Source organism: Engystomops pustulosus, chromosome 9 (assembly GCF_040894005.1).
Source record: "Engystomops pustulosus chromosome 9, aEngPut4.maternal, whole genome shotgun sequence".
NCBI lineage: Eukaryota > Metazoa > Chordata > Amphibia > Anura > Leptodactylidae > Engystomops > Engystomops pustulosus.
The window spans coordinates 46,178,163-46,205,720 of NC_092419.1; the positions used below are offsets into that span (position 1 = coordinate 46,178,163).

Sequence of the window (27,558 nt, forward strand, 5' to 3'; positions counted from 1 at the left end):
CTCTGACTTGGGACCTGACATCTAAATTCTGTGGGCAGTCCCAGACAAGTTAACTACAGGGGTAGCAGCCGTTATGGGCCCAGCAGTGTCAGGGGGCCCAACCTTGCACAAATCTAAATAATTTGGGGATGTGATGTGCAGCAGTGTACACTTAATGTGTGTAATGTAATGTACTTTTTGTGTGTGTATAATCTTTCACACGGCCGTGTTCAGTCAGGGGCTGGGTTTCACACACTGACCATAGTACCGAGGATGGGATGGTGATTAGAGGTATGGTGTCCCTGCTTCCCTGATTGATCAGTTTGGAGATGCTTTTCTGCATGGATCTCTTACATCATATCACTATGATGCAAGGAGTCCCATCAGATGTGTAAGGGGAATGGGGGCCCTATTCAGATGTTTGCTATGGGGCCCAACCTCTCCTAGTTAAGCCCCTGAGAAGCAGCTGTTTAACTTTCCGTAATGACCAGGAAGCATGGCAAATGGAGATTAGCCTCAGAGGCAAGGTAAAACCTCTGCTAGCTGCTAAACACCTGCAGATGGCTAATTACAGTAAAATAGAGAATTTCTTATTTTCGCTTACTGCAGAGTTCGGCAAAAGTTTTACTTTGTACTTTAAATCTCTTTGACTATGGCTATGGAAATAGTTCAAAGTCATGACCTATTGAACAAGTACTGGCAGTCTATGTATAATAATGGGAACATGAAGCACTTGGTACAAGTCGGTAACTACAGGTCAGATTTCACATCACGCCTTGTGTACAGTATGCCAAGCTAGTGGATGATGAAACTGCAATTCGTAGATCAAGGATGGATCTAGTTACAATTGAAAAGCCTTATTGCAAAGGATCTCTACAAGTGCTAAAGGTTATGATTCCTGTGCTTCAAAGAAGTATTTGGTTCGTGTAGCTGGTTTATTCCTCTACTGCTCGCCTGCACATGCCAGGGCAGATTTTGTATAATGAAGCATAAAAAGATAGTGAATTATACAAGACGTCTAATCGAATTAATCCAGCAGGGAGCTATAAACGGCGGTGCAAGGTATAAATTGTAGTCTTGAAGGAGTTGTGATGATCTTATAAACATTCCTGCTCCAGCTCCCAGTGAATGTGATGGTGCACATGGTGTAAGCTCTGGCCGTCTTCCCAGATAAAAAGCAGCTGGCACTGGAATCCTCCGATGCTGTGCAAGCGATTAAAATACTAAAATAGATACATAGACAATGCAATAGAAAAAGAGGGTCCTTATCTGTACTGTAGAGGGGCCATGAACATCCCATGCCGTCAGTCTAAAGAACCAGTGAAGAAACTCCTGTAGTATAATGTAATCTAGTGGGAATTTTCCCAGGATGCTATTTGGTATACATCAATAAATTGGTGTTATACATGCCCAAGATAGTTGGACAATATAATATCCAAAAAACAAGCTATACAAGATGGCGCTAACATCTACATTAATAATGGATTATCTAGAGCAAGAAAACTTGACTAATATACATCAACTATTTGTCCTAAGTTTTTGAGAGGGGTTTTTTTGGATTTATTATTATTAATAATGTCATTATACCAGTCCCCCTTTTAATCACCCCTATTGGGGCATTTGGCTTCCACTCAAGTGATAACCAAGTGAGTACCCTTATTTAGGGTTTGGTTTCTTTCACCTTTTCGGGAGCTGTTACCCAAGGCACTGTCCATTGTGTGTCGTTTTTCTTTGTTCATGATAGTTGGAGGCTTCTAATTGGGCAAAGGGGTTGGATTGGAAGCTCCCTATTTCAGCGGTTTTGCTTTTTAGTGTTCATTAGGCTCAGCTCCCCTCCACTGGTTCTCACGCAGTTAAATAGCAGAGAAGAGCCGACCCAATGTTCCTCCAGGGTTGTCCGTAAATTAGTTTTATTTACTATGTAATGTATTTAAAATGTTTTGCCTCCTTTATATCCATTTTGAATATCTTCCAACTATTATCTCATTGCTCTGCTACATCTCAGGACCTTATAAACCTGATAGGAATGAGTTTCCCTATAAATGCTTTTTGACATTCAGCCTCATCTTCCTTTATTGAAGTCTTATCTCTCCGTTTTATGTTTCTCCGTGATTGTTTCTGAACATGAACGCCTAGTAATGTGATTAAACTAAATCTGTATTACAATTATGCAGCCAGAACGTACGTCCTAAATATGCAGATTCCATTATCATGTATCATATTTGGCCCTTATTTATTACCGTAGATGTTAATATTTCCTTTCCCTACTGGCCTCTAACAGCTCTCCTGCCTTTTGTATTCAGTATATGAGGCTATATTGTGTTTATTTCTAATACAGTCTCCTATACTATGCATAAACCTGACACACAACTTGTTGTGGGAAGAACCATTAGAGCGAATCACTTCCATCCTGTCTGCCAGCCCTGCAAAGGTTACTGCAGGACATTGTGCCTTGAAATTGCTGACTGATTATGCTTGAAATGTCTCATAGAAGTCATAATTTTTCTATAACCGCTAAATTCTGTGCTACAGCTAGGCACTTGCCCATTCCAACTAACGTTACCGGCTAAAAGGGCAATTCCATTCAGATTTTGATTCAATTTTTTTAGCCAGCCACCAATTTGTGTAGAATCTTGTTCAGAAGAGCTGACCACCTTAGCTGCAAAATTCAAAGCGGGTTCTATTCAAGGACAAGGCAAGATGGTGCAGCGATAGGTGGATACTTGTGTGCTTTTCTCCGGCACTTTCTCCCGTTTTCCCTTTTCTTCCCCTCCTAACCCCCCAGCCTCTACAGAATCCTTGTATGGCTCACGCCAACGACTTGAGGACCTGAGCGATGTGGCGGATGATCGACGACTGGCGGTGGGAGAAGGGCCATCGGTGACACGGGTACAGAGGCTTCCCTAAATTCCACCAGTCGCGGACCTGCCATCCTACCCACTTGGCGAGGGACCGCGAGTTGGATGTCGTCAACTGATGAGGACCGTGCCAGCCGTCTCACTCCAGCGGCCGAAGATCCACCGTCCAGGCCGAGTAGCTGGTCGCAAACAGATGAAGACAAAGGACCTGAGCTGTAGATCTGGGGTAGCAGCAGCACCGCCATCTCTCTCCATCTCCAGTGTCCTCTTGACGGTCTGCATCTCGGCGCCTCCTGGCACAGTGGCTCCACTTGTGTCATCCGGCTTGTCTTGTCCCTGGCCCGGAGACCAGTGCAGGTTGGTGTGGGAGCACCAGATTGCTGGCGCTGACAACCGCATCTGGATCCCTTGCTGCAGTGTCGGTGTGGGTGGAAATGGGAGCACATGGTATGCGGGCAGCAGCGGGCCTTGGGCTTTTGAGGAAGCAATTGGTGGGGGTCTTGTGCTGGCAATAAGATCGCTGCAGTGCCACGTGTACCTAGGGGAGCAGTGGACATCATTGGTGGCCCATGGCAACCGGCGCTGCATGATTGACTGCCTGGTCACCAGGCTACATTGGAGCGCAAGGTTCAGGTGCACTAGAGCGCTGGAGCCTGGCTGCCAATAGCACCTGATCCTGGACGCTAAAGTCTACTCATCTATAGGCATCAAAATGTCTCCAATCCATGCAATCCTAGGGTTTTTATGGAAAGAAACACAATGGTGTAGAGAAGCAGTGATATTCATTTTGCTCTGATCATAACCTTCTACTGAATACAACTTTGTTTGCATTCTGGTAGTTACAGAGGTACATGATGCAAGAGAATATTTTAGACATGTGCCTCACAATAGGTCTCCATGTAGAGTCACTGAGATTCCATGGGGAATATTTATCAAGTTTTTAAGTATTTACAATTCCCTTTCCACTGCCTTGAACCTATGCACTAGCTGTAGCCCGTGTTTTTTCAGGTAGAAAGCCACCGGATATATCAGGCCGAGGCCGCAGCGTATTGATAGATTTGGCCGTATGCATGGGTTGGAGTTTAGATCGCACGCAGGTTCACAATGCTCCAGCCTGTGATAAATTCCCCCTCCTAATGTGTTTTGGTTGTGATCCTTAAAGGGGTGTCCTTGGATACGACCACTCCTGCTGAGTTATTGCTGGTTTTTGCGTATGAAATATGCGGAAATTGCTGCATGTCCCACAGCTGTCCTGTGGAATTGAGCATTGAATCCAGGTGGTGGGTTGTCTCAATAGTGGACTTGTTTGACAGCAACGCAGCCACATATCTGTCCCCGTTGAAGTCTATGAGCTGGTGAGCACACGTTGCCTTACTGCACCGTGACGTCCTATTTTTTGCCATGTTTCTGCACCGGCCTGTGCTGACAGGGGAGAGCAGGTCTCTCGGCACGCTGACCTGCCCCACTTATCTACTCCCACTCCCCCGTTCTACTCAAAACTGGGATTGGTTCTGAAATCTCACGAATTTGTCCTGTGACCAAGGATGCTGCTATCTTTGTGGAGGTAACTTGTGTGAATCATCCCAATTTATCCGCTTGTACCTAAATATTACTACTAAATGTTATTTCTATAGGGGATGCATCCTGACAATAATACAGCATGAAGCCACAGGCATGCAAATTCTATATTCCTCTATAAATATGGTGCACCTCATTTCAGATGCAAATTACTCCAGTATTCTGATGTAGACACTTCCCCCAATATTTCTAGCTCCGAAACGGCTTCTGGAGCTAAATGGAAAGATTCTATCTTGTCTACAGTGCTTTATTCTGTCATCTGCATAATGATCTGCTACCTACACATTAGTCTGCATTTTTATGTATGGAATATTCCCTTTACAACTAGTGTATGAAATGCCAGTATTTGGTAAAAAAAAAAATTCCCTTGTGAATAAAATTGTGAAATTCTCTCAATGAATAAGGAGTACAATCACTGCGTTGCCCTCCTTACTTACTTGGGAATCGTGTCATCTCAGGTCAGGGTATAACAGATGATACTTTCTTTATCACAGTTACACAATTTGTTATGCTTCTTAGATTTACATTTTTTATAGCATGACCGTGGTGATCCATTTCCTCATGTGAGTCTGAGCACAATACACGAGGTTACTACAGTTTGTAATGTGTTGATCTATCAAGCCCTGACCTGTCGCCTGGTTTTGTTTTTTTTCTCCCTTCTTCTGCCCTTTTGGCAGGTTGTGAAATCGTGTTGTGTAATGACTAACTATGATAAATATGTAAAGGAATCTGTCATCTCCAAAGTACCCCACAGCTCTGTTACAGCACTTTATAAGCTTTCCAAACTTGCCCTTCTTATTTCACAGCTATTGGTCATTTTTAGGGAAAATTCACTTTTAGGCAAATGAAAACCCATTTTGGTTTTGCAGTATGATTTTATAGGGGTAAGTAGCATTGGAGTATCTTCTATCACAATGTATGTTACTTTTTTTGTGTCTGATGCTATTCCTAGTACAGCCCACAAATGTCCTCAGAGCACAAGTGTCATTGTAACAGCGACATGCAGGTATTTCACAAGCTTTGGACAAAGTGTCATATCCATTCTTTTACCTTCTACATTTCCTGTATATTTTGACACGGCCGAAACATTTCACAATCCACATCTTTTATATTAATCAGTGCTGTATTCATTAGGATTTAATTACCTGGTTATCAATAACCCAATCAAACAAGGCATCAAATAGTAGATTCTAAAAAGAGAAAAAAAATGAAACCTATTTATAAAACTTTGATGCAAACTGGAGCATTTTAATTTGCCTCATCCCGTTTTTTTTTTTTTTTTTCCTGCTCACCATGATCTGGTACTATAGACCTCTATGGGGTCCATGATTTTGTGGCTACATCACAGTCCCCATTACTTGTGTGTGAGACCTATTTCTGATACCGTAAATGTTTTGCCCTTCAAGCTAAATGGATGTGGCTGGAAAAGTTTTTTCCAGAGCAACACAACTTGGTGTAAATTTTTATGCATATGTTTGGGTGTTCACATTTGAATTGAAGTCTTCACATTTATTCTGCGTGGTCATTAAGCTTTTCTGCAGTGATATTTTTTTATGATATTTCTAAGTAAAACTGAATAATCCCAGTTTGCGTCCTACCCGTTATCCTGTACTTATCGGCCTATGAAATTATTTACGTTTGCATTCTTGAAAGGTGAGTTTTTCAGAGCAAACTAATATATTTCTCATTCTTCAAATGCTCAGGTTTCCGGTCTAATAAATACTGTACATGTATTTTGGATATTAGCAATCAAGTAATCTACTTGGCTCTGAGTAAATGGGAGGGAACAAAAGTTGTGTGAAAAGTTGTTTTTTTTTTTTTTTTTCATTGCAACTTACCGTAAATGCAACTGTAATGGAAACTTCTTGAACATTTAATTATATGGTTGATACTTGTCCAAATGGGGCTTGTGTCGCTGGTAAAGGGGTCCATTGGTAGCTGATACATTATACGTCAGTGTCTGGCAGGCTGGAGAGCAGCTCACTGTCATGATTCATTTCTCGAGTACCTGGATGACTTTCTTGGAACATCTTGTCCCTTCCATTATAACAAATCTTTTGCGAAAAAGAACAAGTTGTAATCGGAATATTCTTGTTCACATCATGAAAATTCTGACCCACCTGAGTGTTTTATCTAGCCCTATAATCTCATAGGTGTGTTGCAGGCATCTTGGATTGGAACCCTGCAAATATGCCAAAATGTAAAAATAAGCTTTTTATTGCATTGCTGAGGTTGAAGTCTGTAGTGCTAGTTATTTTCATTGCAGGATTCTTACACATGGCATGGATTGTATTTGTGTTAATATGTTGTCACTGCAATTCGTTGCGTGCTGTTGTCGATTCTACTGCGTCCAACCGGCCGCAATCTCCCTATGTCCCTGGCCTAAAGTGACTCCCACTCCCGCTGTCTGGTGTATTTTTACTCTACTGGATGTGTCACTTATGTTCAAGGTGTGTGTGTTTACTTCCCCATGGTTTATATATCGGTAATAGTTGTTTTGCATTTATTATCTCTCGAATGGGACGTGGACTATGCAAAAGCAGTTCATTTGACTTCTCTTTTGGCTTGAACATTTGCTATTCTATGTGTCTGCTTTTCATAACTAAAATGTAAGACCCTTTTTCCTGTTCCTGCCTCCATTGTTTTAGCACTTGTCACTTCCATGTACCTGTCACTTTCCTCATGTTGTAAGCAATGACCTCATCCCTGGAACAGACAAACAATAATATAATGGTGTCACATCTGTAAGGTTTTGTGTTTCGTGTAACAGGTTCTCTGTGTAGACTTGCTTGTGCCCCCAGGAGTCTTTGGCAATGTCTGAGTGGATAACCTTTGCCCCTTCATGATGTGCTGATTCTTCATTTTAAGAGGACACCTCACTACTTCCGACATGTCCGTCTTGGTCAATGCTTATGTAGAAGTTTTGGGAAAGCTGGGTGGCGATACCTTGGATATAAAGATTGACGCAGTTGTCTCAATGGATTATACTTTAAATCAAAAAACAAAAAAACAAGAGGACATGTTTAGTTTCCAGGTCTTTTAATTTTCAGTAGATCAATCGGTATAATTTGGGTCTGAAAAAGTTGTTGTTTTTTAAAAAAAAACAAAACAAAAACATGAGCATGCAAATATGAAAACCCAGATATTCTGCAATTGATCCGACCAAATGGAGCATCGGCAGCCAAATAAACATTCTACATGACAAATTCCCAAGCGTCTACACAAATTGTCTCATCTCACCATTTGGATTTGGCACTATAAAAAGTAAGGGAGCAACATTTAAGTACTGTACCTCAGAGGCGACTTCTATGCTACTTGAGAATAGTTATTTTTTTTTTTTTTTTTTAAGTTTCAGACTATGCTTTATTAACCAGTAAATTACATAATTTCCGTACCTTCACTAGCACATTCACAGGACATGTCAGTTAAAAATACTGATTTGTGGTACATATACAATAAAGACATCAGATATATCATCAGGTCTTCCATCTACCCTATCCCGTCCTCCCCCCTCCCACCACTTGCTGGACTTGACCGGGGGAGAAGAAAGGGGGGAAAAAAAAAAAAAAAAAAAAAAAGCTGATAATAATAACCATCAACAATTCCAGTGGCACCACAATTCATTAAGTTTTCTGCCCTTTCTATATCGTTTTTCATATAAACATTCGTATGACCTAATACGTTCTACTAAATTTTGCCATTCCCTTATCGATGGAGCCCTATCCTTATTCCATTGTTTTATGAGCACCAGCCTTGCTAAAAACAGGACCTTTAGAATCAGATCTCGTTTAATTCTAATTCCTATATTACTTGGGATATAGCCCAGCAGGCCAAGAACAGCAGTTCGTGGAATAGAGCATCCAGAACGAGATTCAGTAATTTCAAAAACCTCCTGCCAGTAGTTCCCTATCTCCGGACAATCCCATAAAACATGCAGGATATCGGCCTCAATTCTATTACATCGCATACAATTGGAATCTTCCTTTAACCCAATCCTAAACATTACACTCGGTGAGAAGTAGGTCCTATATAAAATATTTAATTGTGTGCATCTGTGATTTAAGTTAATAGTGCTCCTAACTACATTCCTATAAATCTCGCCCCATTGTTCTATAGTGATCCCTCCTATCTGGTTAGCCCATTTACTTTGACTACTGTGATTAATTTCTTTATCCAAATAACTCCGCAAAAAACGGTATACCTTAGCTAATTTTTTTTGTGATTTCTCCTGTCTCAAAAATCATTGTGAGTTTCTCACTCCCCTCTATCTTAAACACTTCTTTATTTTTTTTTCCCTTTTGTATGCATGTGAAAATTGCCAATACCTGAATAAATCTCTCTCCTTAAGGATGCCAGCATCTACCCAAAATTGAAAGGGAGGTAAAGACCCGTTTTTGCCCATTTGCTCCAAAGACGTAATTCCCATATTTTCCCAAAAACACACATCTTCCATTTTACAAAGTTCTGGCATGTTAAGGTTATTCCACAGAGGTGTAAATTTAAAGCCCCCCACAATCCCTAGCATCTTCTTAACTTCCCTCCAAGAGTTTGTCAATAATCTGGCTAGAGGTAGCTTCCTTATGCCCACACCACTGAGTTGTCCTGACTCTAATAGGGCCAAGATGGAAGTGAAGCTTTTCCCCATCAAGTTGGCTAGTATCTCAAGAAGCCCGCTTACTTTATTTTCCCCTATAAATTGAATCTGGGCGGCCAGGAAGTAATGAAAGAAGGAAGGCAGAGAGAGACCTCCCTTACTCTTATCCCTCATTAAAGTCTCTTGTTTGATGCACACCTTCTTCCTTCCCCATAACAATTTATAAATACTAGCCCGTATAAAGCCAAACCATTTCTTGTCCACCCAACATGGACAATTGCACAATATATAAAGAATTTGGGGCATTAGTATACTTTTAATCAATACAACCCTCTCTGCTCGACTCAGCGGCAGGGAGTTCCAGGTATTCACTTTTATGTTTTACTTTTGTCAGGAGAGGAGTCACGTTTAGTATCATATAGTCGCCAACATTGGCACTGACTTTTAGACCCAAATAGTCCAGGGATCGGGAGACATTTAGACCTAGGCTTTCCAAATTGCTCATCGTATCCTTATCGAGGGGCACCAATGTCGACTTCTGAACATTAATCTCAAAGCCAGAGTATCTGCCGAACTCGTTGATCACACTCAAGACCTTTGGTAATGACGTCCCTGAATCTTTCAAGCATAACAAAATATCGTCGGCATAGAGCATTATCTTGTCAGTTGGGCCACCCATACCTGCTCCTGTGATTTCCTCGCAGGCCCTAACTTTTATTGCCAGAGGTTCAATAAACATAGCGAATAGCAAGGGGGACAGAGGGCATCCCTGTCTGGTTCCCCTTGTTAAGGAAAAAAAAGAGGAAAAATCACCATTTATTTTAATACATGCTTTGGGGGTAACATAAAACAATCTAACCCACTCAACAAAGATATTACCCAGTCCAAATCTATGTAGAACTTCCCAGAGAAACTCCCACTCCACCCTGTCAAATGCCTTAGAGGCATCTAATGACAGGATGGAGCGGGCCTCACCTCTCCCCAATTGCATATTCAGAAAGAGCCGCCTAATGTTTGTACTAATATATCGGCCTCCAACAAAACCACATTGATCGCTGTGTACTAAAGAGGGCACTACCATTTTCAGTCTATTTGTCAATACTTTAGCTATCAACTTGGCATCGGTGTTCAAGAGTGAGATAGGTCGATAAGAGTCTCCCTCTATTGGATCTTTATTTTTCTTTTTAATCAGGGCAATGCCAGCCTCATACCAAGACTCAGGAAGCCTACCTACTTGAGAATAGTTATTACATGGCAAAACTATTATTTGAAATATATCTCCTCTAAAAGGGGCATTCTTATCTGGACATTAACATTCAATCTCATTCTACTGCTATATACATTTCTTCAATTGATGGCATTAAAAAAATGTAGCCATGTCGTCCTTTATAAACGAGATTGTTGTCCTTGGACACAACCACTACTGCTGGCGTGACTTCACAAAGAAGCGCATTGTTTTTGCATTTGAAATGGACAGGAGCTGTCCCTCAGCCGTCCGGTGGAAATAAAAGCTGAATCCAGGTGTTCAGGCAGGACTCAACAGTGCACAAATGTTCTTGTGTAGGAAGTCACCATCACATGTGGGATGCACGTATGTGTATTTTCATTGGCTTTTACTCCTGTACTTTATATATTTTATTCGTACAATGGCTGGAATCGCACAAATCCAAAAATGGACTGTGTAAAAAAAAAAACATATTTTCTTTGCTTTAAATTAAAACCCTAAAACTGTGAACTCCTGCGATAAGCAGCCATGCACATACACATGGATGTACTGTAGGGTCACATCATTAATAATCTACAGCCCTCCCCACATACCCGTTTACAATGTAAATATATTGGGAATAACCGCAAAGACGCCGTATAGCAAGTGTTATTGTTTGTCAAGAAATTATACAAAACCAAACAAATGGCAGCTGCTTTCCCTCAGAGCATAAATCCTTCTGTATCTTTGTTGTCTCCTGTGTCCGTCCTGACTCATGTCATTATTGTACTGTACATCAAAGACTCGGGGTGTAGTGTTACATCTCATGATTTTCTTCCATTTTTACCTTTCATCTATTTTCACCAGTTCCTAATATTCGGAAGGGAAGTAACACTGAACATCTTGTGTGGTGAGTTGTACATGTTGCTAAATAGACACTTCTTTTAAAAGCATTGCCCTGTGTTCAGAAGGGTCGGATACATTTTGTAACCGGTCATCCTTGTTTCTGACGTCACGTGAATCTCATTTTATCAGTGAATCACTTCCCTTACACTTTCCCGTTATTGGCCTCTCACCCAGTCGGGGTAGTGTTTCTTTAAAGCTTTTCCCTGAAGTCATTCACGTGGGCGTTTCTCTGTTCCTTATAAGTCTCTTCACTTCAGAGTTTGATCACTTTCAGGCTAAGACTTCACATACAAGGCAACGTGAGTACACGCTATGCTTCCTTCTTTCTAGCTTTACTTCAAGGAAACCTGAGGCTCTTGTGGATTCGTGTTTCTTATGGATTATACTTGATTTACAGAAGATATATGTATATACTTATCGTATAGTCAGGGATTGGAGGTTCTTGGATGATCATGGATTCCGTGAGGGAATGTAACAATTGTAATTCTATTTGCTTTTTTTTACGAAGTCCCAGAGGCAACAGATCTTGGTCAGCACAATATATACGAGATGTACCTGCTACATGTGGACACAAGGACTGACCTCTATACACATTGTATCATCTTATCTTTCCTTTGAAACTTCAGAAGATACTTTTGTCTTATCACACTGGCTGGTCATTCCTCTGCAGTCAGGCCACGTGTCTGTCTCCTGTTTCAGACCTAATTTCTTCCTTCTATTATTTGATTCTGTAATCTGACCTGTACTGTTAGGTGGGTTGTTTCTGTAATATAATACCAACTAATGATGTAAAGCTCCAATTCTGTTGTAGAACTGTATTTCCCAGCGTGAGCTGCTGAGGGTTATACTACAACAGCTCATGAAGTACAGATATAGTACAGCCATTTTTAGAACCTGTTGATCAGTCTGTTGTAACACAGTGATGCGCCAACATCTAAAATTATATAGAAGGTAATGAAAACCCCTTAAAGGGGCTGTCCTTAACAGCTTCTCAACTACACAAACAATAGGTGATCGGCATCTGATTGCTGGGACACCGAAGACTCAGCTTCATGTATGTGAACCTCTTCAGGTAAAGTCTAGGAAATAACCAAGGTAGCTGCTGAACTTGGCTTTATTTATATTTGTCCCATAAAGACCAGATGTAATGATTTGTTGACATGGCAGTGGTTGTATCCCATGCGATCAGATACTTAACACTTATCCTATGCTGTAATAACCTACAACCACTTCTTGGGTCTGGGTTGTACCCACATCCCATGGATGGGTTGCCTCAACATTTTCGGTTGTTCCAAAAAGAAGCAAGCTGGAAAACTTGTACTCAATACACTACAGCACCAAATGCGGAGAGTTGCAGATGTGCAAATGCCTTGATGGCAGCAACCATGAATTGGGGAACCCCTGTTTCAAAAAGGACATTTTGTCTTTTATGCTTTATCCCTGGCGGGTCTGCATCTCTTACTACACCTGCTAGAGTCTGTGTATTTGAATAGTGGGATATGTGGAGACTTATTTATCAGTTCTCAAAAACCACATAATGTGCAATATTACCCAAGTGGCCATAAGTGACCTTGAGTAAAGAACGGCATGAAACCTTTTATAAGTGAAGTCTCAGTGTTGAGCACAGGGGATGATGGATATGTTTCTATTAGCAAGTCACCTCTTTGCCATATTCCAAGTACAGCTGTGACCCATGCACAGACCTGAAGCCATGAGTATGTATTTAGTACATAAAATAATTCACTTTCCCTTTGAAATGTTTCCATTGTGCACTAAAAATAACTATTAAACAGCCAATGCTCATTGTTATTACAAGCTCCTGCACAATGTTGAGTTGGATTAGGAAACAAATCTGAGAGCTGCTGCTTATATCAGGACTCTGGAGTCAGAAGCCGGGCTCCCTGCACACACGGGCCTACAGTCTGATCAGTTTTTCATGGCTCTTCCTAAGCTATAGTCAATGCGTGATCTGTGAATAATGGTTCTGACTGGGGCATGCTGTACATTATAACTGATCAGTCGCTCAGTTTGTTAGAATGACTGACTGTCTTGGGTACTGATCTATTAAAAAGCTATCGGAATGGTCTAGGCAGAACTGTTCTACTTGTCCATGGCAACCAATTAGATGTCAGATTTCATTGTCCTACAGCAGATTAGAAAATGAAAGCTTTGCTCTGGTTGCTATGAGCAGCTAGAATAGTATTTCTCTCTGTGTCTCCTATTGTGTGTAGTACAGCCGTGTGCTGTCCATTCTAAAAAAAAAAATGTGTGCACCTTCTCTATTGTTACACACTCCAGCTAAAACTCCTTCTTTAATGTCTCCCGCAGCCATTCGGATTGATATTAGTTACCATTACGCAAGTCATTTTGTAAAAGTGATAAGCTCATCAATACAATACATCTTATGAATGTGTTATACTAAAAGTTGATATTAATATTCTGGCAAGGGGTTCCCCGATTTTATTTTTACACAAAGGACTAACAATAATGCACAAGTTATAAGCTTCTATAAGGATGCAGGAGATGGCTTTTGCATTGCACTGTAGCAGTGAATGTGTGTGCACCCTACTCCTCCATTAATGCACAGGACCAGATGGTCCTTGCTCATGTAGTACCATAGGTTACACATTCAAGAGGTTGTACACTTTCCCTCATGTTTTTTGTAATGTCTGTGTAAGGCTTCATTCCCACGGCCATGTGCTCACCCTGACCGCATCCCGGATGAGCTCCCTCCATAGGCAGCGATGCACCGTGTGCTCACCCACCACACCATGACCAGGAGCCATAGTTGTCTAGTTGCGAGTCATGCAACAAGATCACTGCCCCGAGAACGGCCGTGTGTAAAAGGGCAGCATAAAAGATATTTTACCACTATACATCTATTAATAGTTCTGCTCCACTTTATTGATATGTAAATTGCAGCCACCTTAGCCGGACGTTCCTGTCCATAAAATGGCTGTCTTTGGAGGGTGATCTTATCTGTCCATGACCAGTTGCCCTGCCAGGACCTTGATCTTGTATTCATATATACTAGCATATGATCCTGACAGGGCGATTGTTTATGGACTGATGGAGATCACATAAACCTCCATCTGGCCACTAACAATCACTCTGTCAGGACCATATGCTAGTATTTGTGAATATGAGATCAAGGTCCTGGCCGGGCAACTGGTCATGGGCAGATAAGATCACATGACCCTCCATCGACTGCCATTTTGAGGACAACAGTGTCTGGCTGAGGAGGTAAAAGACAAAAATTGGTGCAGAACATTTAATGGATGTACAGTATACTGGTAAATTGTCTAATATCCTGCACCCTCCTCCCCCTACACACAAATTGCAAAAAAAGATGGAGAAAAGTGGCCAGCCCCTCCATAATATTTCTTACCCTTTCTGTGAAAAAGTCTTCCACATTCGCAGTTCCATCCTTATGTGAAGGAAACTTTGAAGGTCTTTTGGCTGTGGCCCATATGTTCAAGGTTTATCACATAAAAATTGTCTGTTCAAGAGCCGGGTGCAGAATGACGCGCAGCTCCGGAGACACTCGACCTCCGGGATCACATTTTTCATCTGTGCGCTTTGCCTTGCATTGAACTGATCCTTGGTCCTTATCCGATGGCATTCATCTGTCACTGCTCAGCCTTCATCATCTTAGATGGCTCTGATAATGCCGATGGGATGCTTCCTAACTAGTGCACCGTAACAAATTGGAAGTCCAATATTCTATAAAGTGTCACTTTTGCCACAAGTTTGTTCGTTCTTGTGATGCCACCTACAGTGTCGTGACGTGAGGGATAAAACTAGTACAGCAGGTTTAGCATGTTGTCCACCATATTTTACACTAGTAATACATTTAGTTGAATGTTCATATGTTGCAATGTGTCACGGTCCAGCACACCCCTTTTATTGTCTGATGAAGGGAAAGGACCCTGAAACTTTTTATATGGAGGGCTCTTTGAATGGTATGAGATGGTGCTAGCTTTTATACATCTGCCAACTCATCAATGAATATCATAGTAGAGACTTTGCTTTGTGCCCTACAGCCAAGGGTTTAATGTCACCTGATAGAGCTGTTTACTTTCTGATACCATAGTGTGTGTTAGGACTGATTGACCAGACGGTGTAAATATTGCTTCATTTATCATCCTCTAAGAGTTAATGTTGAACCAGATGTTTGCAATAGGTCTACATATATACAAGTCTGAAAATTCATTCTCTTTTTATGCAGATTCAACTAAAGTAAGAAGATATTTTGTGAGCAGACAGATCGGTAAGTAAACCTTATAACATAGTCATGTCATGGTCGGGGGTGTTTTATGGATGTATCCATTGTAATCCTTTCTATGTGTGTAGTTACATACACCAGGTTACATGACAGTTACATTTCTAATTGGCGCCATTAAGAGTGAGGTCACATTCTGGAGCAAATCCCTTTAAAATGTCAAACAAGTTAATTTTAGCATTCTTAGTAGTTACCTGTGATCAGGCTGGAACTTCTTGTTTTGATTCTTTTTCCCATGTGAGCAGGTGAAATTTTAAAAAGTATTTGGTAAAATGTCAGAATTGGAGGCTCTCTTGTAGCCTATATGAGTTCTGAAACAGAAAAGTAAAAATGCCTTTACCACGGTAGATACTATGCCAGGCACCTGTCCACTCTGGGCAATGAAGTACACACTATAAAATATATTTTGGAGGCTAGCTAGACTGTATCTACATGTTTCTCAGCTACCGCTAGTATTCATCTCCTGATAGCAAAGATTTCTGGCTGGAGGCAGATGACAATGAAGCTTGTACCTCCTTCTGCAGTTTATTGTCATCCCCTGCCCACACAATCCTGTGTGTACCATGTCTATGCCCTGTGAACCTCGCTCAATAACTGCAGATAAATTCTAAAAAGACTTTATCCCAAAATGACAACACAAAACCTGATTCCAAGTATATTCTTTGGTACTCGGGCTGTATTTATACATTGCAGTTTTATTAGTTTGAACCAATTGTCTTGCAAGGAATAAAGCTTTGCCATGATCTGAATTTATTTATTTAATTATATAGTAAAATGATAGTCGGTCTATTTATCACCGGCTGACCACATTCATGTGCTACCAGCCTAGGGCTCTGATGCTTCATGTTCTTCTCAAATAACCCACAATGCCCGGGTTGTCTGCCCTCTGCACATTCACTAGGCCATAGTCACATTGGGTTGTGGTGCTGTGTGCTTGTGTGTGGTGTTTTTTGTGATTTTTGTAAAATTTGTTGTGTCTCGGCACACACAAGAAAACCTATAAAATTATAATGTGTGTCCATGGCTTACAGCTTGCACTAATCCCTGTCTATCCCTGCTGGCTCTTCACACTGGGTAATAAGTTGTGTACACAGGGTATTATACACTTGTGGTGGGAAAATTTCTGGGGTTTTGGTAATGGAGTGTGTGAAATATATTTTATTGATTTGTGCACTGGGATCAGAAACTTAACCAGGACATGATGATCTGTATACATATATATATGGTAATTCATAGTGGGCTTTTGCCTAGCATATCCGCTTCAGAGCAAAATAATTCATTTACTAAATGCTCAGTCTCAGTCTTTGTATTTCTGAGGTTAAGCAGTGTCTGGTAGCGGCTTATCCTCTGAAATTTTGTATCCTATTAAGATTTCAGGCTGAATATTTTACTGTGACGGCCCTGAAGTATGTGACAGAAAAATGGCTAATTCTGTATAAAAAGATGTTTGGGCCGGTGGCATGATAGATGGGACACTTTCACTGATACAGAAATTGGATAATCGTCAGTAATTTCCTTATGACACTATAACTAGCCTAACCGGATCACCCAGGTTGCTTCATTTATAGAGGAGGTCCCGCATTTATACAATCTTCTGTCTGTCCCTCACTTTGTTATAAACTAGAGGTTGGTTAGAGCCAATTAGCAGGTGAAGACTCTTGTAACTTGTTCCTTTCCCCTTGCTAGATGTTAAACCAAGTATATACCATAAGCTGGTATTATGACAGGGCGTTGTACAATGTGGGGCTACCAGCAGATTTAAATTTTCCTTATAACTTCAGATTGTAGTTTGGTCTGCGTAGATCCTCACAGATGTGAATAGTCTTGTAGAAAGAGAGCGGACTTGTATTTCCACCCTGCATCATGTAAACATCTGCTCTCCTGTTTAGGATTAGCACACACGCCAGAATACCCATTAACTCCTTATTTCCCTAGTGGAATGGGGGTGCATATGTGTCACGGCTCTACAGCCTAGATATACAGTATACCGGATCTGTAGACTCTTCTTGTAAGGGTGATTTCATATAACCTGATGTATGTAGAGTATTGGTCTAATAAAAATGGCAAAAGTTGTAGAATTACAAAAAATTACTCAATTCCTCGGTGGACGGATGAGTCATAAGGACAAAGCAGCAGATGGGTTAAACCCTTTCCCCCCTCACATTTAACCACATGTTGCAATGAGAATAAATATTTAACTTCCCAATTATTAGCTTTTTAGCTCAGGTTTATCCCCGTCATACATTCCTGGTGCCTCCTCCACACAGGGGCTATGAGACTGAGCAAGTGTAAATGTATTTGGAGATTTGGAGCCGGAGAAGGCGGCGGATCTTTCTAGCCTCCATTGACGGATGGCCTGGTTATGTTTGCATCTTTCACGTTGTCTTTAATGTTTAATGGGCACGTGGTTTCACTTACAGATTTACTAACGTATCCCCTCTCTTCTTTTCTGCTTTCTGGCTGGCTGCACAGATCTCACAAGTCTTGGCTTCCAAAGACTAACAAACAGTAGTTTTGCTGCAAAGTGCTAAGTATTTGCTTGTGTTCTTTCACTGCTGCCTGGTGGGGTAAACAACTTCTGACGCTGCTTTCTAAATTTGCCTTAAGAACCCAAAGAGTGGAGGCGATCACAGAGCCCACATATTATTACCAGCACCATGAAGCTTAAAGCAGAAGTGTGCACTCTTGTATTGCTGCCTGTCTACCTTTTAATGTTTGTGTACAGCACTCTCACGTTTTTACCATGGTATTTTCTCACAAATGCTAAGAAGAGAAAGGCTATGGCAAAAAGGATAAAAGCAAAGCCCGTATCGGAGAAAATCGGAAGCCCCTACCGGGCCCTTAGTCACACTAATTCACTGGCAACCATAGACTTTCCCGGAGTCGACACGTTGGATAAACTATTTCAACATGCGGTGGAAAAGTTTGGCAGCAAGGATTGTCTTGGTACAAGGGAGATCCTGAGCGAGGAGAATGAGAAACAACCAAACGGCAAGGTGTTTAAGAAGGTAAGGTTCCCTGCACGTCCCCTATTGGTTTGCATTTTACGATATGCAGATCTTATACCCTGGATTTTCTTTAAACTTTAGCCATTATATAGCTGGCCATACACATAGAAATCCCTGATTGGCCATTAAGATGTCTATGGGGTATTCTTGACTCTCTTCTCCAAAGCAGATGCTTGTTTTCAAACCCCCAATCTAGGCTGTATAGGAGACTTCACCCATATCACATTCACAATTCGCCAGTGCTCACCTAAGCTTAAAGGGCATCTACAATCAGTTTTACTAATGGTAAACTAGTCCTACTAATCAGGTCCTGAGGAATCGTTCTTCTCATGACTCTATATACTGCAATTTTGTCAATCTAGTTAAAATTATGCTATTAAGGCTGGGGCGATCCAGTTATGTCACCAGAGTTCCTTGTCTTTATCCACGTTCCCATTAGGTTTCCAGTCCCTACTGGTCACTGACGTCACCTGCACTCTGGGCCAGAGGGAAGCATAACTAGGAGTGAATAAATTATAGACCAGGCATTCGGAGGCTCTCTGGTGACATAGCATAATTTTTAAACCTCCTATATGCCACGATTTCAGCAATATAGAGTATTAATAGAAGAAGTCTCAAGAAGAACAATTCCTCAGGAACTGGTTAGTAGGGACTAGTCTACCATCAGTGAAAATGTTGGATGTCCTGTAAGGAGAAATGGGTTGAATAGATATTACCTACTGTACTCATTGATAAACTCTTCTCTCCTGTGCTACAAATGTTACAATTTTGGTTCCTTGTTTCCAGTTAATTTTAGGAGAATATAAATGGTTAAGCTATGAGGAAGTCAACACTCGGGTCAACCATCTTGGAAGTGGGCTAGCTGCGCTGGACCTGAAGCCTAAGAGCACAGTTGCCATCTTCTGTGAGACCAGGGCGGAGTGGCTGATCACTGCACAGGCGTGCTTCAAGTACAACTTTCCTTGTAAGTAATGTGTATGCTTATCACTGTAATGATTGTGGTGTTACATCTGGAAGCAAGCTAGAATATCATTGTGGAATTGTACTACAGGGATGATATATTATAATATGATTATCCTTTCCAAAACAATGTATATGACGAATATAAAGACCTGCACTCTTCAGTTTATGGTGTTAATCAGCTTGTTAATAATCTACAATAAAGACTTGTCTAAACACAATTCAATAAAATAAAAATAAAGTTTTTTGTGGGGGCTAAAATTATTGATGCTGAACAGGTCCTCAAAATGGTATTGGCGAGTAATCCATCCCCCCCCCCCCCCCATAGATCAGCTGTTCTTAGAATCCACCACCAAGTATGACATTGATAGGTCTTCAATATTTTTAGCTTGAAGCAGCTTTTCCGAATACTCTGTATTATGTTCCTTTTTTGTATTCCCCATGAAAAGTTGTAGAAAGCTGTGAGGAATTGATAGTATGTTGGAAAATTGTATAAATCTATTTCCTCATTACTGAATCATTATGATCTCTGGATGTAATGTACTTTATTTTTAACTTTGTAGCCAGTGGTTGACATAACTTCTCAAATTCTCGCTAGAGCTACCATGTATTTTAGAAGGTTCCTCATTCTTCTAAATTGGAAATGAGTGTCCATTTTCAATTCCTTTTTTTTTTTTTTTTTTTAGTATATTACACATACTTAATATTCCTTCATGTAATATGCAAATGGCATCATCTAAAGTCCATATTTTAAATGAACGGAGCAAAATGTCTTTGGCATTTTCAGTGCACAGCATTGCTCCTGTGTATTTCATGTGAAGAAATGTACCGCAATGTATACATGGTAAGATGATGGGAGCACCATTATGTGGGATCATGAACCAGGAACTGAAGCCCTAAAGAACTAGAAGTGATGGTATTGTTGTCCTTCACTTTCTGTGATGTGTAAACCCCCTAGGAGGGTGTTGCTAAACACAATGGACTTGCATCACTTTGTAATACCTTCTAGATGTCCCTCTGAATCCTGTATTGCGTGTTGACAGCTGAACTCTGTCACAGCTCACAAATGGGCTTTCTAAGAACCAAGACGCTTGTCACAAAATGTTTTACCTCTTCATACTGACACGGCTGCTTCTTACAGAGGCCTCATCCAAAGATATTACAAGGCGATGAAGAGAATTCATTTTCAGTTTAGAGCACGAATAGTTCCGCAAGACAAATCATGGAAAAATTATGACATTCTTTAACTATTAAACAAAAGTTATTCAGGCTGGTAGGAGTTTCTTGCCAAACCGCAAAAACTCCAGGGATTCCTTCCCTTACAGAGCAGGATCTCTGAGAAGTCAACTGTATATACTACCTACTGTGTATAGTGCCTACAGTATGGATAGAAAATATAGTTTATATATGAGGGGTTTTCAATGTGAGATTGACAGTGGAGGCGAGAGTCCTGGACTTAATCAGCTGATTATGGGGGCACTGGATGCCACAGGGTGCACATTGTACTGCTCCTGTGTCTGATATTTTCACTCAATCCCATTTACTGGGCTGCAAAAAGCTGTCATGCATGTACAGTAAAATGTTAATGTGTTGCTCCTTATCTAGTGGTCACTTTGTACGCTACACTTGGTGAGGATGCGGTTGCCTTTGGCCTGAACGAGTCTGGAGCTACACATCTCGTCACCAGTTCAGAGCTGCTAGAAACTAAGCTGAAGGTGCGTGTAGTTACATAGCCCCTACACGTCTTGTAGGAAGCTTTCCTATGCTGCTACACTGTGCTTGTAATGTTTAATGCTTATGGTGTGTTTTGTCATCACAGTGTGTATTGTCACAAGTCAACAAAATAAAGCATATTATCTATGTTGGGAAGAAAAACATTAACAAATCTGAATATCCTGCTGATATACAAGTACATAACATAGAAGAGGTGGAGGAACTGGGTGCCAAGCCTGAGAATTGTAAGTATTGGCTACACGGAGATCTTGGATCTGTCCATTGAAGTAGAGACAAACTCATCTAACAGCATGTGCCCTGCATCATGTAGTGTCTACACTGATTGGTTACTGTGGGCAGCTTTTTCACAGTGGTCCTACAACCTACAACATGTAGGAGATTGCGATGAGAAGACCCCATGTTGGTAACTGTGTCAAACTATATTAGAGAGAACTTCATTCAGGAATTAATTTAGTGATGTTGCCAACAGGAAGAGCAATTCCTATGATGTATTAATGCATTCAATGTATTATAATATTTTGCAGTACAATCTGTAACTCAACATGGACAGAATTATTTCCCTATATATTGCACAGTATGTAAAACTTCCTTGTTGGGTGTGGTGGTAGCCTCACACCTCCTATAATATTAGACGTACCATGTACAATTAATCTGGGAAGAGGAGGCCCTGCACGTGTTTCTGCCATACATAGTATACAGGTAGATTTATGGGCTGTGAGGAAATGGGATGGACAGGTAAACAGGGTGTAGTAGATACTGTAAAAATGAGCACTGCCTCCGTACGCATGTATGTGTTGTGCTAGAATGCTTATTTGCAGGTTAAATTCAGCATACATAACAAATACATAAATATTTTTGCATTTTATTTTGTAGTGTCCAACCCTCCCAGCAGACCTTTACCCACAGACCTGGCGGTTGTGATGTATACAAGTGGCTCAACTGGCCGACCTAAAGGAGTGATGATGATTCACAGCAACTTAATAGCTGGCATGGCTGGACAGTGTGAACGGATACCTGGACTCGGGTATGTAGACTAGTCTGGTCCAGCTGGAAAGTGTGTGTGCGTGTATAGTTATAATAATATAAACTATATAGCACTGCGATTGCTACTTGGAAACAAGTGGAGTACTGCAACCAAAACAGTCTATACAAATCTCCATTATCTCCAGATGTATTGAAAAGGATGTCTATATTGTTTTATGTATCACAGGCCTAAAGACACCTACATTGGATACTTGCCGTTAGCACATGTACTGGAGATGACAGCAGAGATATCATGTGTTACCTATGGATGTAGAATCGGGTACTCCTCTCCACAGACGCTATCAGATCAGGTAAGTGCTTATTTCATTACTAGTTTACTTATCATCTGAATAGCGTAAAAACTCTCTGTAAGAGCAGGTCTCGTCCTGTTTTGGAAGCATGAATTTCACACTGAAACTGTGTGTAGAAGTTGTTTGTTGCTGTACCGCAGTTTCCTGATGAATATTGCAGTTAAGACAGATCAGTCTGATGTACTGGTAACTGGATGGATCTGTTCTTAAAGCTTTGGGGCAGATTCATTATGGCTTTTCCGACAGCTTTCTGGCTGAGAATCCACATGAATTTCCCCATCTGAATAATTTCTCTGACCCGCACGCCATTATGGGCATGTCTAGGTGGAGGACTTGCAGGGGCTCGAAGCCTGGCCTGCCACATTTACTAAAGTCTCTGCCGGAGAATATAGCGACAAACTCCGCCAGTTCCAATTACGACTAAAGACGGGAACTGGCGGAGTTTGCGCCCATATTCACTAAGTGCATGAGCACAGTCAAAGGGAGTTTTAAGACTTGGCGTTATAATTGCCAGTCTTAAAGAATCTCCCCCATTGTCTTTTTTTTCCTTTTGTGACTGGTACCTTGTGAGACTGTCAGCTGCCCCTGCTCAGGGTACTGCAGCCAGTCCAATTCATTTGAATGGAGCTGTGCTCTGCATTGGGGTGAACACGTGGAAGACAGGCCACAGAGCTAGATTAGTAATTCCCCATCTACATTGGTAATACCCCATCATGTATTACAGACTAATAGAAGAATAGCTTTCTTCTTATTCCTTCTCCCAGCTTCTCTTGGATGGGTGACACCAGCTCTTACATGAATTTCTTTGTTTTTCTTTTGTCGTGGTTTTCTATGCGGTCATTGTTGTTGTGTTTGTACCCCTGCTCCCCTCCCTGTTTATAAGCCTGTGTCGGAGCATTACGTAGGAGAAAGTTGACAAGTCTCCTGAACTGTTTACTAAGAGCCTTGCCTGTCCTGAAGTGGATCATTGTTCTCATACATTGACCTAGACTTTGGCAACAGTCTCTGTTTCAAGGCAGCGTGCCAAATTTACCCAGCGTAAAATCTTCAGTCATTGACTAGCACGTTTAATAAAGAAAGTCCTTTTGTGTGTATTGCTAACTGGTCTACAATTAGCTGTAAGCCAGAGTCGCACATGAAGAATAGGGCGCTCTCTGCCAGACTGAGACATAATGATTTGAAAAATGGTAATGTGGCTGCGGGTCGTTCCTGGGTGACGTGAATAAACGGGCAGGAGATTCCGGACTTAGAAGAGTGGAAGTTGGAGGTTACAGCTAATCGTTTTATGGCTTCTATTAAATGACTAAAGTTGTTACTGTATGATCTTATCTAATAGGTTTTTTTTTTTTTTTTTTGGCAACTACTTATGTGATATTACCTGCACAAAGCATCTCTTACAGTCACTGATTACTTTAGTACAACACATGAATCCTGCAGCAAACCATTGGTATCACCAGTGCCATCATGTCCAGTATGTGACGGGGATGGACTTTCTGTGTGTGATGTTTTAAAGACCTTTTCTGCTTATGGCCAGATTACACGATGTCCTGAGACTAGTGGAATTGATTATATGCTGTAGGGGAACTTATCAGGAACTTATTTCCTCTGCAGCAAAATAATCAGGAAAGTGAAGACTTGGGGGTAATAGCCCATGCACCCCCTTACAGCTCATTCAGATATGACCTGAACTTGTAGCACCATAGATCCTTAAGGTGATGCTTGTTTGGTTTATTAGACCTATTGTCATTACTGGTTCTGAAGCTTTAATAAGGACCATATGAAGAACCAGTGTTAAAGCCTCATGACATGGATCCTAAGAGAATGTGGATATTCTGTACAATGGGAAGAGAAGTTGGCTCAATGTGTCTTGTAACCCTCCTGCCACAGAGGTGTTTAAGTGTCCTATCTCTGCCTATAAATGGTACATTGTAGGAACAAGCGGTGCGGCTGGCACACAAGAAATCTATGTTCTATCGGTGGTACTTGTCATGTACTCTCATGGCTGCACATTAGCACTTGCAGTTGATAAAATCTTAATGGAGCACTAGAAAACGTCAGCGTGTAACAAGCCGGGCTCGGTCTGTTCTGCAGGATATGTTCTCCTTGCTATCCTCACATTAGATAAGGCTATGCCTCCTGAACAGGCTGACGCTTGCATAACAAATTCCTAGTGAGTTCTTAAACTTAAATTCCAGAGATGTCGCCCCCTCAGTGGATTCCTTGGGGCTAGACAACATTTTTCTGTTTTGTACATAAATCAGGTTAACAATGCCTTCAAGGCTAGAAGTAATGGCATCTTAGACCGGTATGAAGAACCAGTTTCTGGCAAGTGACTTCAAAGCCATCCTGTTCCACTAAGGTCAATCTGAGAAGTTGAACTGCTCAGCCATTTGCAGATTTATGTCTTGGCATTGGTGACCCCTAGTAATGACAAGACCTATGCACATGTATGGCGGTGTTCAGATGCTCATATATTGCTTTTGTCTTTATAGTCCACTAAAATCAAGAAGGGAAGCAAAGGTGATTGTACGGTATTGAGGCCGACACTCATGGCTGCTGTGCCTGTAAGTATTGGTTTGTAATTGTGTGCTCTGAGTGTATTGTTTACTATGCAAAGATCCTGATGTAAAACCCTGTATCAGCTGACCATTTCTCCTGACCTCCTCACACATGGGCGCATTCAATATGGCCAAGCATATGTCCCTGTGTGAGGAGAGGAGTTGGATCCTCTGCTTGCGACTTATCCTCATGTAATAAAATTCTTTCACCTGGGGACCCCCCACCACCTTACACATAAGATCTGTGCTATTGTTTATGGGACTCTGTAATTTGAAACATTTGAAATAATATAATGTAAATAAACCTTAAAAGCTCTGAGGTCTGCAAAATAGTGAATGAAGCTTTGTCTGTATTAAAATCTGATTGGAAATTAAATATGTTATACTAGGCAGATTTTTGGTAAATTTTTGCGCACTTCTGGAATAAACTCCTTCTGTAATTCTCTTTAATGAATTTACAGGAAATAATGGATCGTATTTATAAGAATGTCATGAGCAAAGTGCAAGAAATGAATGTTTTCCAAAGAACCCTATTCAAGCTGGGTTATGACTACAAGCTGGAGCAAATAAAGAAGGGATACGATGCTCCATTATGTAATGTGTAAGTACATCCTGTAGTGTTATGTGAGGGAATCGTGCAGTAGCTAAAACATCATTGATTTTCAACTAACAACCTTTTATGTCTATTATATACCTCACGATTTTTATTATTTATCATCTTTTTATATATTTTGCACATATACTTTAGATGTCGTTTTTGCTTTTATTTATACCATTTACTTCTTTATATATTATTTATATTTGCCTGCATGTTTTGGGTTTTTTGTCACATACCGTTTAAGATTTTCTTAATAATGTAATCTTTATTGTACCCGAGGAAGAGAGCAGTTTGCTCTTAAAAAGTTGCAGTCCATAAACTACAACCATTAAACTACCCTCCTGCCTGAATCTGCATTCTTAAAGCCAGGTTACTGCTCTATAAGTCACACATTACAATAATCCCAATACCTATTGGGACCCAAGTGACGCAGAACCCGCTGACTTCCGCAGTCCAAATAACTACTTTGACTTATTACGGAGCGGCGCATACTCTACATCTTATGCATTCTACTTGTTTAGGCTTTAGGCATATAGTGAAATATGTTGCCATTCTAGCCCTGTCTCTATCCTGATATAATCCTCCTAACACTATAGCTCTATACAGTCTGCTGCCCATATACACAGCCAGCACTAATCCTTTTACTAGCTGCTGTATCTTTGCCCTGCTACATGACCCTGTCTAGACCAAGGTCATGTAGGGTTGTTTTGTCAGTGTTTGCCTGAGAAGGGTTTAGTTAACCCCTTAGCGGCCAGACAATTTTGGGCAGCAGTAATGGTGTGTGTGTGTATGTACATGCCTGGGGGGTTACCCAAGCGCATACGTTTCAAGCTTGGAGAAAGCTTCCATCACACTTGCAGGTTTGAGGCTATCACATAGTGGCATCTTTCACCTATTTGCTAGCATAGGTTGTGTGAGGGAAAGTGACACTTCTTTACACTCAAGACCAGTGGTGTCTAGCCCCAGCTTATTCATCTTCCTCTACATAAGATACATGAACACTCTGCTCGTGCACATCTAGTTTATCAGTGCGTTTTGGAAGGTCCATGTTATGTACTTAAAATTAATCTCCTTCGTTGTTGTGGTTCTTCTCTCCTAGAATACTGTTCAAAAAGGTGAAGGCTTTATTAGGAGGGAATGTCCGTATGATGCTGTGCGGAGGGGCTCCCTTATCTCCACAGACCCAGAGGTTTATGAATATCTGTTTCTGCTGTCCTGTTGGCCAAGGTTATGGATTAACCGAAACTTGTGGTGCCGGTACCATCACTGAAGGTAGGAGTTGCCTTACTACTCAACTCACAGTAAACTCTGTGTGGTGATTGATAAACACTCCCTTTTATCCAAATGTGGTTATGATAAAATAATCTCCTGTGAACACAAATGGAAATGTGTTGCAAGCGATATTGATTATTATAATCCATTACTAACAATATATAAAACTCTATGATCTCAGCCTCACCTGGTTATCTTGTACAGTACATGAAATATTACATGTGCTTGTAGTGTTGTCACAGGTCTCTCGCTAGTGGTATACTACCCATTGTATACTGCATATGTTTTACACTCCTTAGACATCTGTACTGATTAAGTGCATGGCTGTTATCTCATGTATTAAGTGTTTAGTTAAAAGATAACAGAGATATCTTTATTTGCAGGCTTTTGTAGTACTTGATACTTAGCTATTACTTTTCTTTTTAGTCTCTGACTATAGTACTGGTAGAGTGGGTGCTCCTCTCATCTGCTGTGAAATTAAGCTCCGCGACTGGGTAGAAGGTAAGCCAATTGATCATTATGGGGAAACGTAAGGATGAAATCTGATTTATTTTCTTCTTTTTTTTTTTTTTTTATATAATATGGAGTCCATCTATACTACTACATGTAATGATCATGCACAGGAGATATGGATGAAGCTGGCTATATGCATGTGGTTTATCTATAGAGTACTTTATGCTATTTTTATTGGAA

At 40.9% G+C, this 27,558-nt stretch overlaps 1 protein-coding gene across 4 annotated transcripts in view; it reads left to right on the forward strand.

Annotated features, from left to right (window-relative positions):
- ACSL4 (acyl-CoA synthetase long chain family member 4) overlaps positions 1 to 27,558 on the forward strand; it is a 43,780-nt gene that overhangs the window by 8,419 nt on the left and 7,803 nt on the right. The window contains exons 1-12 of one of the 4 annotated variants that reach the window (XM_072124230.1): positions 11,320 to 11,418; positions 15,348 to 15,389; positions 18,170 to 18,409; positions 19,196 to 19,373; positions 20,975 to 21,084; positions 21,189 to 21,327; positions 21,977 to 22,127; positions 22,314 to 22,437; positions 24,930 to 25,001; positions 25,457 to 25,596; positions 26,693 to 26,865; positions 27,292 to 27,366. In XM_072124230.1, coding sequence (XP_071980331.1) covers positions 18,182 to 18,409; positions 19,196 to 19,373; positions 20,975 to 21,084; positions 21,189 to 21,327; positions 21,977 to 22,127; positions 22,314 to 22,437; positions 24,930 to 25,001; positions 25,457 to 25,596; positions 26,693 to 26,865; positions 27,292 to 27,366 — 1,390 coding nt within the window. In that variant the 5' untranslated portion in view covers positions 11,320 to 11,418; positions 15,348 to 15,389; positions 18,170 to 18,181. Of the gene's footprint in view, positions 1 to 11,319; positions 11,419 to 15,347; positions 15,390 to 17,873; positions 18,410 to 19,195; positions 19,374 to 20,974; positions 21,085 to 21,188; positions 21,328 to 21,976; positions 22,128 to 22,313; positions 22,438 to 24,929; positions 25,002 to 25,456; positions 25,597 to 26,692; positions 26,866 to 27,291; positions 27,367 to 27,558 lie in introns of those variants that run through there. The other 3 variants (XM_072124227.1, XM_072124229.1, XM_072124228.1) reach the window with 3 other exon arrangements.